Source organism: Centrocercus urophasianus, unplaced genomic scaffold, assembly GCF_019232065.1.
Source record: "Centrocercus urophasianus isolate 14NV4802_14NV808 unplaced genomic scaffold, USGS_Curo_1.0 seq_13, whole genome shotgun sequence".
In the NCBI taxonomy this organism is placed as follows: Eukaryota; Metazoa; Chordata; class Aves; order Galliformes; family Phasianidae; genus Centrocercus; species Centrocercus urophasianus.
Genome location: NW_024884475.1, coordinates 13,581,957 through 13,593,306, shown reverse-complemented (window position 1 = coordinate 13,593,306; position 11,350 = coordinate 13,581,957). Strand labels below are relative to the sequence as shown.

The 11,350-nt window shown below is 39.3% G+C and overlaps 1 protein-coding gene across 2 annotated transcripts in view; it reads right to left on the bottom strand.

Annotated features, from left to right (window-relative positions):
• CPEB2 (cytoplasmic polyadenylation element binding protein 2) overlaps positions 1–11,350 on the bottom strand; it is a 52,863-nt gene that overhangs the window by 2,696 nt on the left and 38,817 nt on the right. For both annotated transcript variants that reach the window (XM_042812497.1, XM_042812498.1), the window contains 4 exons: positions 8,868–8,986; positions 8,458–8,572; positions 5,195–5,376; positions 1–1,276 (listed from right to left, as the gene is read on the bottom strand). The exon at positions 1–1,276 is cut by the window's left edge and continues 2,696 nt beyond it. In XM_042812497.1, the coding sequence (XP_042668431.1) occupies positions 1,049–1,276; positions 5,195–5,376; positions 8,458–8,572; positions 8,868–8,986 (644 nt within the window). In that variant the 3' untranslated portion in view covers positions 1–1,048. The remainder of the gene's footprint in view (positions 1,277–5,194; positions 5,377–8,457; positions 8,573–8,867; positions 8,987–11,350) is intronic.

The window sequence follows — 11,350 nt, the reverse complement described above, 5'->3', positions numbered from 1 at the left end:
TAGAAGCACACGTCACAAAATTGCACAGGGATTACAATATTACATCCAGTCTGCATAAAATTGAATTCCACTACTGACCAGGTCACAAAATGGCTGCACTTCTAGTCTAAAACTAATTTGCATATTGTACACATGTAGGACATCTTTTTACTTCAGTCACAATAATGCATGCAAGTTTGTTTTTTGTAACAAATTTTGTAAATTTGCTCATGCTACCTAGTTTCAAGAGAGCCTTTTTTGAACATCTGCAATAACTCACCTCTTGTTAATTAATAGTTCTAGTGCATGCATATGGTTTATACAGGTAAGTAAACATGCAATTTTTTCACATTCTAAAACTATGGCAGTTTAAGCCATATTGTGCTGCCTGCATTTAATCTGTAATGCAGTGTGTCTTAAACGTTTCAATCCCGTATTAATAGGTGGCATTACACATAACACCTATATAGCAGCAAAGCTAATACAGCTTGTGATTAAAAATGTTTAAAAATAGCTAATAAATCAGATTATCTTGAGGTATTATTTCTTGCAAGTCAAAATGGAGAGCAAAAAATCAACCCTAATTTTTAGTTTATGTATACACTGAAAATAGCAACAACAATAAAAATAAGCTTTTTGTAGCAGACATATTCCATCTTCACTATTTTGCTACCTTTGGTAAATTACTGGGGCAGATCTTGAAGTTAAAAACCCATGTTTAGAAATAAGTGCACGCTTCACCCACTAAATATAGCAGCAGACTGTGTGCCCCTACGCAAAAACATTCTCATATCTAGTTTTAACTTTACATATAAAAATAACTTGGAGAAAATACAAAAAAACATTTTATTTTAACATGAAAATATCACAAAAATTAGTAAGCCTGAGATGTAGGGTTTTGGTGAAAAACAAGAGGCTTGTAGTGTTTTGGCTGCTGATAAAGATGCATGTATTGATAGCTGGGGTGAAAAGCAGAAGAATGCACTTATTTCTTCTGCATGTCAGTATCTTCAAACACAGTAAGCCACATGCACCCTTCTTTCCTTATGTAGATGCTGGTTCACCATGTTTAATTCCAGCGGAAGTGGATCTGACGCGGGCGGTCAGCCCCCTCCTTTACCAATGGCTTATGGAATTCACGTCCTGCACGGGAGTGGATATTTGCCCAACAAAACTCACAGTAATACTGCAGGCAAGTGACATTGGCACAGAAGAAAGGAGCAAACTTTCCACCGCATCGTGCGCCCTGGCATTCGTCACACATCTGGTCATCCAACACATATGGCTTTACCTCCACCTGTTGGAGTGAGACACAAAGAGCTCCAGTTAACACCTACTGTGCCCACTGAAAAGATAGCGAGCGTGTTCAGGTCTTCTCTCTTCCGGAAAAAGCAGCAGTCTGACATCACACAGGTTTAGGTCTCTACCCAATTCGCAGCTTTTTATTGCTGTTTGCCATTTACCAGCTCCCAGTCTATCCATACAAAAAGCAATTCAACACAGATCTTCAGAAGTGCATTAAGTATGTAGCTAATGGCTACATCAGAACCTCCAATTAACTTACTCTGGAAAGATACCCTTGGCAAGTGACAAAACCAAAGCACGTGTAGAAAATAAACCACTGGTCCCAAAGCTCTCTAAAGAAGTCTCACCAGCTCCCCAATACACCCCAACATGATACCCAGTTTTGTACTGCTTAGCAAATAACACACAAACAGGAATGTAACCGTTTATACCTGAGCAAGAAGTCTCTGCATGTACTACCTTTCTTTGCCAATTAGAAGCACTTTCTGCAGGCTCGATTACTTCTGTTGGTAGTCTTAACTCCCATAACTTCACTCCAAATTTCTAAAATACGACCAAATTAGGAGTTTCTGATCTGGGTCACGTATTACTTTCCTTTATTTAATTTCTTTTTATTTTTTGGCTTTGAGTTGCACAGGAATTTGTGTTCAATATGATCCTGAATGTATTTTTAAAAGATCGTTCTGCTAATCTGCAGCCTGCTAGAAACACCTGTGTTACACAGCTTCTTTCTCCCAAACTGCTCTGACTGCCAGAGTGGAAAAGTGGCAGGATTCCAGTGGTACATTTGCACAATGTCTCTGCATCACTGAACTGTTACAGACTGCACTCAGACAGGAAGAACTTCACAATAAAGCACAAAATGAATTGACACCATCATTAAGGAATGTATTGTTGTCTTCCTTTCCTGAATTTTTTTTAAAGTCAGTATTTTCAAAACTTCTGTTGGCAAAAACAATTATTCCAATTTATCCTACAACCCAACTTTTTTTTCCCCTGATATTTACTGTTACTTGAGAAGAATCCTACACGCAGACAGTGACGTCATGTATCACACTCAAACAGTGTATGTTTGGAATACTCAGATCTCCAGAATAAAATGACGTTTTTGCATGTTATTTCCAGAGCTACAAAATAACAGCCAGGCTGGATGTGGCTCTGGGCAGCCTGCTCTGGTGGTAGGCGAACCTGCACACAGCAGAGGGGTCAAAACTAGATGATCCTTGAGATCTTTCTCATCCCAGGCCATTCTATGATTCTGTAAAGCTACCAAACACCCAATGATTTGCAAAAAAACAAACAAACAAACAAACAAAAAACCCAAAAAACAACAATATAGATTTTCTTAGTTTCAGAAAAAGCACACTTGAGTGGTCAAACACAGACACATTTGAAACACAGTACGCTTCTTTCTTCCAACAGCGTACATTCCGTATGAACGCCACTGATTTCTTCCCTGCAACGACCTGCATCAGCGTAAGTTACACCTGGGCTTTCCAATAAACAGCAACTATATGCAGTAATTCTGGTTGTGGTCCAACATTACTGAAAGCATGAAATACCATGAATTTCATGCTCTGGTACGTTGATGCACCAAGTATTGAGGAGATTACAAACGTTATTAAATAAACATTTCAGGGAACTGAAGTATCAGATGAAGTGGAGGGAGGCTGCTGGCATATGAAAGCTAACAACATTTTAAAGAATTTTTGGAGATGGAACTCCAAATGAGTTTCAAAGAAATGCTTGGAACTGATCTGTCTTATATGATGGAATAGCATGAAGAGCATTTTGCAGAAGAAAAACATCTGCTGGAGAAACTAAACATATCTGTATCAAAAGAACTGAAGAAAGCTCCAGAGGTAAGGAATAAGTTAAGGTCACAGACAGCATCTATAAAGCCACAGTGACACCCAGCTTTCCTACTAAGATAGAAAAAGATATATGTTAAAAATGCCATAAATACTTTCAGCAGCAGCTCAGACAGATAAAGAGGAGAACAGCAAACTTTAACCATGAAAGAAAAGACACAGAACTGGTTCTGAAAAAATGTGAAAAGACAGCACACCTACAGAAACTGGCTATAACTGGCAACAGAAAAACTAGTAAGATGAAGCACAGAACAATCGCTAAGACTGCACAGAAACGTGTAATGTATTCCTAAATAGGCCAGCATGTATCTGTATTTCAGATGAAGGCAGCACCTCAAGTACAACTGTCCTCCACATTTATAAAATCAGCATTTATATTAATGTAAATGACTCAGTTGTGTCCTTATATTTTACTATATAAATAATAACAGGACTGAACACACAATTTAAATATAGAGGAAGTTATTAAAAAAATGAGATTAAAAACCTCTGGCATATGAACAGAACAGATCATAAACCCTCTCCATCAAGACAAAGTTAAAAAACAAATTGATTAAAATATTTAGATTTGGCATCAGTGTGTTTTGGAAGCAGAGCATCATGGGAGCAGCAGATGTTTTTGAAGAAATCAAACCCAAGGAAGCTAACAAACATGACCAAGAAGAAATCATTTAACTGCTATTGTGTAAATTAAGTCTCATGGATATCACTCAAACACTGTGCTTCTGAGCTTTGGTATTTATGGCAGACTGTGTGCTGCTTTTTTTTTCTGTCCATGCTCCAAGAGGTCTGCAGCAGATGCCCACTGTTTTATTGAAATTTCACTCTCTTATCTCTTTAAGTTTTTCAGAGTTACACAATATAAAAAAAAGTCCAGTCACCTCTGCAAAGAGCAAGCACTGTCATTTCAGAAGCCTGCTCAGCATCCAAACGGCCCCTGAGATTTCCAGTGAGCTATCAGCACGGGCATTTTTCCTGTTATGTAACTAGAGGAAAGTCAGAGGTTCTAGCCAAAGTCAGCTGCAAGTCACAGGAACAGCAATGTCACCAGCAAAATGTAGCTGTAAGGACTGGATGTGAAGCCTAGTTCACCACCCACATTCATTCCCACTCATCTCCTGGAAAGGACTCTGGGGATTTCAGCTCCCCAGGCAACTGGTATCTGAGAGACACGTAAGCCTGTATTGCTTGGCCTATTTGAAAGGAGAGAAGCACCTGCTATGGCCTTCAGTTAACTGTACCAATTTCTTTCTGCAATGCCTTTGATCTGCAGAGGAGACTGGACCTTGAACTACTTACTCATTTCTCCTCCAGGACGTTAAAAAAAAAAACCCGTAACAAAAACCAACCCAGAGCACCTATTAGTAACACTGCCTGCATCTACAACTCTTGACATCAGAGCTAGTCAACTTCAAACTGATCTAATTTAGACGTCTGTTTTCTTTGCTACTCTCATACTTCTCAGTGAGAGCAATGAAGTAGACTTGTCTTCTGAAAAGTTAGCCTTGCTTTAGCTAGCAAAAATCATCTACAGCAACCAGAAAGGTACACTGGTAAATATGCAGGATCAGGTTCTCTCTGAAGAGAAAGGATGAGTTAAGGTTAAGTACAGTTGATTTTCCAAAGCACTGACAATCACGGTTGAAGTGAAAGGCAGCAGAAAATTGGACCTATTCTGAAACCAATAAATAACAGAGCTTCTCATGAATGACACAGGAATTATTACAATATTTGCTTTCATTAGAACAAAGGTGAAAAAAATTTCAACAAAACCAGGAATTCCAGAATGGAAAGAACATATGGTCTAACATATGCCCAAGGAACAAACTGCTGCTTTGTGGAATGCTCGTTGTTTCAGGGGCATTCAGAGTTTAACTCCTGGAACCTGTGGAGCTAGGGAAATATCAGAAGAAATGTCAGAGGTGGCACAAAAGCGGATCAGAACACAAAGTTATGCATCCTAAGAAACTGTGTTACAAATCACTGCTCCCACATATCTAAGAAAACCCACCCAGATGAACTCCTTCTGTGTAACTTACTCGTTTATCTATATCGCCATGCTGAAGTTGAACGAACCGAGCACTGATGGCAGCAATGTAACTCTGCTGATTGGAAAAAGCAACACGTCCAGCACCTTTTGGGTATTTCAGCTCAGGGTCAGTATCAATTCCTGCGTAACAAACTCCACCATACAGACGGTCCATGATCATTGCCAATTCCACTATTAGGAAACAAAACAAAGTTCACTTGAACTGTTCTCACTCTACAAACTCAAAAAATCCAGAAAAGTTAATTTCAGTAATTAATTCTCCAACAACTTATGTAACTAAAAAAAAATCACAACATGCAGGATTAAGTTGTGAAATAGTCAGCAGACATCTTTCGCACTGCAGCCACATACACCCAGGGAACAATGGAGTGCAAGTCCTTGCAGTCCTTAGTAACCTGGAACTGAAATTCAAGGGCAGTTTTCTGTAAAGGATAACACATGACTTCTGGGGCAGGATGGAATGCAAGCTGCATAGAATCCACGTGCCCCGAATTCCTTGGTACATGTTCTCTATCTGTACAATTGCTCTACATCCAACTTGAATTTCAAGATGTAGGTAGCATCTTTTCACCAGGCATGCAGAGCTTGATCATCTCTACAGTATGGCACTATATAAAAACTCAAGTTAATAGAATCAATATTCTCCAATTTCACAATAAATATTTTAGCAAGCCTTTAGTAACATTTTATACTGAATTCAATTGAGCAATTCACTGAGGTGGAATATATCTTTTTTCAAAACAAACATCCCCTGCCTCAAGACATAAAGGTGTCAGCAGACATTGATTTTCAATAGTTGTCTGAAAAGTGTGATAAAGTTTTACTGCTTTTTTGAAGGCATGATTCTTATTTCACAATGCCATATAGGTTTCATTTTCACATACGCAGAAGATTTTAAAGCAAAGTATAAGACAGTATGCAATACATTTATCACAGATCCTTGGCCAAGTAATCTGGAGTATCAAGACAGAATTTGGAGAAAATTAACCTGCAGTTGGAACGCTCATTTACAAAGTATTACAGAGTAATGCAGTTAAACGTCTTCTTAAAAGTAACAAAAAAGCCTGATAATTGTAGGTCCAAGATAGAAAAGCTTTATATGCTGTATACCCTAAATTTGCTCTATCACTTCCTGTTTCTCCTGTGTCTTCCATATGAAAGCTCATCTTACCCTAATGTAATGATACTTACCCTTACTGTAATGATATAATTTAGCACAAACAGTGGAAGACTAATGAAGTCCTGGGACTTTCTAAGAGAAATCTGGATTTGAAATGCTGTACGTAATGCTTCACATCAACTCACTTACTAGAAGGGCACTGTACAACGCTGTAAAAGGCTACTGCAATCTGTCTCACAAAGCAGACTGTCCTGGCTGCAGATCGACCATTTCACAGCTACAAAAACATTGAAATTTTCCTCCATGCATTCCAACAAGAGCTGAAAAAGTGTCCTGCAATCTCATATAGCACTGTATCATACAGACTGTGTCAGCTGTCTGAATTTCTTCCCATTTTCCTCTAATCATACTTACTACCCGCATTTCTCCTCATCCATGTTGTCCACAGTAACCAGCCAGCAATAGAAAAGTAGCTGATGTACAGTAACAATACAAAAAGAGCTCCACTCATGGAGCATAGCAGAGGCCACAGCACTACTTTAAAAACAAGAAACAGCAGTTTTACTAGTAAGATGAAAGTACTTTCTACAGCCTTAGACGTTGTAATAGTGTCCAGTGTGTCTCAGAGGTGAACAGTGATTTGTGATCTGCCAAAAGCAGAAGAAGGCAATTACCAGAGAAACGTAAGAATAGATGAGTATTTTTCTCAAGCAGCAAGCTGGCTGGACTGATTAGCAGAGCTTTAAACTATATTTGATGAGGGAAGACGACGTACTTGCGAGTGACATAGAAAGGTTGTAGAATTTTAAGAAGCAGCAGTGAAAAACCTCAGCTTCCTCCCAAAGGAATTTGAGAGGGCTCCTCTAAGAAGGTAATGCAACCCATTGCATAGCTGTACCATCTCTATACCAATTCATGCAGCATGGGAAATAAGCAGGAGCTGGAAGCCATGTCATAATTGGAAGATTATGCTCTGACTGTTATCAGAAATGTGGGATGAACTGCACACCTGGAACAATGCAATTGAGCTTTTTAGAAGAGAGAGACAGGGCAGGATGGGCAGGGGAGCTCTCCTCTATGTTAAGAAGTGCACAGATTAAGAGCTGCCTTTAAGAAACAGTGATGATCAGGCTGAGAACTTGTGGATTAAAATTAGGCATCAGACAAATAAAGGACATCTGGTAGTGAGGTCTTCTGCAGGCTTCCTGATCAAGGGGAGCCTGCTGACAAGGCCTTCTTGCTTCATTTGCAAGGTCTGTCACACTCGCAAGCTCTCATCAAAAACCTACCTGTGTAACCTACTCATGGAAACCTGCTTTAGCAAGGGTTGGACTAGATGATCCCCAAAAGTCCCTTCCAATCCCTAAGATTTGCAGCCAGATAGTTTTAGTCAACTGCTTTACATCTAGGTGGAGGCTGGTGATGAGTGATATAACCACAGGGTCCATCCTGGAACCAGTGCTCTTAAACACCAATATCCATGACCTAGAAAGTGGACACTTGCACCCCCAGCAAGTGACACTAAGTTCAGTGGTGCAGTTGATACAACAGACGGAAGGGATGCCATCCAAAGAGACCTGGACAAGCTTGAAGAGTGGGCCCAAGTGAACTGAATTAGGTTCAATAAGGCCACGTGTGAGGTGCTGCACCTTGGCTGGGGCAATCCAATCTCACGGGAGACCTCTTTGTGGCCTTCCTGTACTTCAAAAGAGCTTATAAACCAGAATGAGATCAATTTTGCATGGTCTGATAGTGACAAGACTAGGGGAAACAACTTTAAACTAAGGGGGGATTTGGGTCAGATGTTAGGAAGAAATTCTTTACCCAGAGGGTGGTGAGGCACTGGAACAGGCTGCCAGATAGCCCATGGATGTGCCATCTCTGGAGGTGCTCCAAGGCAAACTTGGATGGTGCCATGGGCAACCTGATCACGTGGGAGGCAATCCTATCCAGGGCAGGAGAGATGGAGCTAGCTGATCCTTAAGATTGCTTTCAGCTCAAGCAGCTTTATGATTCATATGATTCCATGAACACCTACAACTATCCATACATACCTGTATACAATTATGCATGATTAAAAAATGATTTCTAATAATCTCCCACTTTTAAAGAGAGACGTAATTTATGCTCACCAGCTCTTAATGGTCTAGGGACTCCTCCAACAAAAATTGTTTTCCGAGGATCAAGCGGCTGGGAACCATCCATCACAAAATCACTATCACTTAGATTCCAGGGACGGATCTGAACCTATTAAAAAGGGGAAGAAAATGACATGCTGGTTTCTGTTTCACTGCGTTCTAAATACATACTTATCAGCCCATATAAACCAACAGTAGTCATAACTCTATTAGCTTTGCGTGTCTTGATGTTCCGTTTTAATCCTATTAATTCAAACCTCAGTGGTTTTAAAATCATCTGATTGTTCCAGATGTTGAGAGCTGCCAATGGTAGTTTGCTGTTGATTATTTTCATCATCATCATTTCAAATGCAGCTTTAGACAGATGGCAGCTATAGCCTGCAGGCCATCTACTGTTTACTTACTGGCTTGTCCTTGATAGTAGGACTGGAAACACATAGATAGAGCTTTCCATCTTCTTCAATACAGGCATCAATCAGTGCCTGGACAGAACTCTCTTCTTGGAATAAGAGGAATGCATAACCTAGAGCGAAGAAGAAAATAAAACAGTTAATTTTTTTATACTTATATTCACTTTAATTGTCTTCTCCATACAAATGTGTTTACTTGAAATGTAGAAGAAAGTCAAATCAACTCTTTGTTATTAGTCGTGTTCTTCATCTGTGTGCTAATCTGCTGTGATCAATACAACTGAGGGCAAATACTTCTATCCTTGAAAAAAAAGAAGAAAACACACCAAAGAGACTAATAATCAAATAAAAGCAAACCTGTCTGCTCTATCATATATTTTAAGTACAGACTGAGCACAACTCAGAGGTAGCTGCAGACATTATACAATGAAAATCCGACTTGGCACAGAGGACTAATCTCTATTCTAGAGATTAGATCAAAGTACTCTGTTACATAAGTGACCCAGCAAGCCTCCCAAACACTATAAAAATAGGAATCAAAAAGCTTACTTAATGCTACAGTAAAAACAGACAAGCAAGGAACCTCACACAATAGAATGCTGTAATGGTTACCATATGATATATACAGAACTTGTTACTTTACACGCACCCCATACCACAATTTGGATGCATTCTGAAGTAGGCTGTAAAAGGACATAAATCCCCATTTCTTCCTCACATTACTAGCAAGTGTAGAATATTCACATAAAGTGAAAAAATAAGGACTGAAGCACCTGCTCTAGAGTGAGGTTGGCAAGAGGGAATACGGCTGCTCCACCAAGCCTTTTGCAAATGATACTGCTTTTTGGAGAGGTACTACTCACTCACTGGCAATCCCCATACTGCAAACAGTGTAGGTCATCAGGGTGTTAACAGAATAGGGTGCATCTCAAAGAGCACTAAAGAATCAATGTTTTAAGCAAAACGTAAGATCAGAGAAACAAATGCAAATGATTTTAGATCCATGGGACCAAAAGCAGGATTTAAATAAAAAGCTGTAAAGTTCTATGCTGTTTTTTCTAATAACTTGTACCTGATCTCACATCCTCTCACATCCCTCACACTATGGTCCTGTCACAGCTCCCTCCGAAGGACACAACTGTGCATATTCTACTTTCATGTAAATCTTACTCAGTTTATTAAAAAAGTCTGTAGGGAATCTTTGAGCTTTGGCTAAGGCATTTCCTGCTGAAATCCAGTGTTATTAAAAATACCGTTCAGCAATGAAAATTCTGTTCAAATTAAACTTAATTAGTAATTACTTAGACTCAAAAGCCTTGTTTAAGGGGGATATCTTTCAGTATTTACTTTGCAGTTTAAAATTCACATATAAGCCACGTAAAACTCAATGAACCAGGGCATGTGCAGACCAGCACGGATAAGAGAGACTAGAACCACATAACTGTCTTCCCCTGCACAGAAGCCAGGTGCACACAGTCCAGTTTGAATGGAGATCTCAATACAAGAATGGCAGGAGTGCAAAAACTTGATTACCTGAGGTGAGGGCTAAATGGGTGACATACAGTCACAGCCAGAATTACGTAAAAAGGTTTGCTGGAAGCTGATATTTCATCAATTTGTATCCTAACGCAAATCAGTGTTACTGGCATATGGCTCCTGGCACATAAATAGAATCGGCGTCCCCACATCATCTATGACCTGTATGTCTGCAGCTATTAATATGCTTAGCAGGAGCCTTGTGAAGAAATAGACAATTCCAATAGGAACTAGATGAGGGAACAACTAGGTACCAAATATATTCTACCAATCTAAAATAAAAACAAGGAAAGCAAAATCAGAATTATATACCACCACTGCCTTCTCAACACTATCTGAAGAACTTAACTCATGTCTGGGTTCATCCCATTTAATTTTAAGCAACAGAGAGGCCTGTGTCATGAACTTAGCTGTACTTTTGAAAACATGGAAAACGTGAGGTTAGCAAATCCATCTGGCTGAAGTTTTGCTCCATAGCTCTAGTGCTTTAATGACTTCAAAGGTATTTTAGTTTGCTCCCCAAGCCTAGTCTGGAAGAAAATAACTAGCTCTCTTGGTGAAGAAAGGTGACTGTAGAACATAATATGTTTCAGATCCAACATTTTACAGACAGGCCAATCCCTTCCCATAGTCTGGATACAATCCTTCTTTACTTGCTTTGCATTATGGTACGTATCCTTGCACAAACCAATTATACATTAGCCAAACTGCTACAAAGAACACCACAGTTACATAAGGATCCAGGCTTTCTATTCATTAAGCAGAAAGGAATTTACCATCTTAGATACTCAGTTTAGATATAAGCTTGGGCTTTTCTTCCTCCAGCAATCAGATGCCGACAACTGTATGTACAAACTTGATTCTCATGCTTTTCTGTTTTCTTAAGATATGTCTCTGTTGGATTATTTTTATCCTCTATAATTCATGAACTATTGTGGACT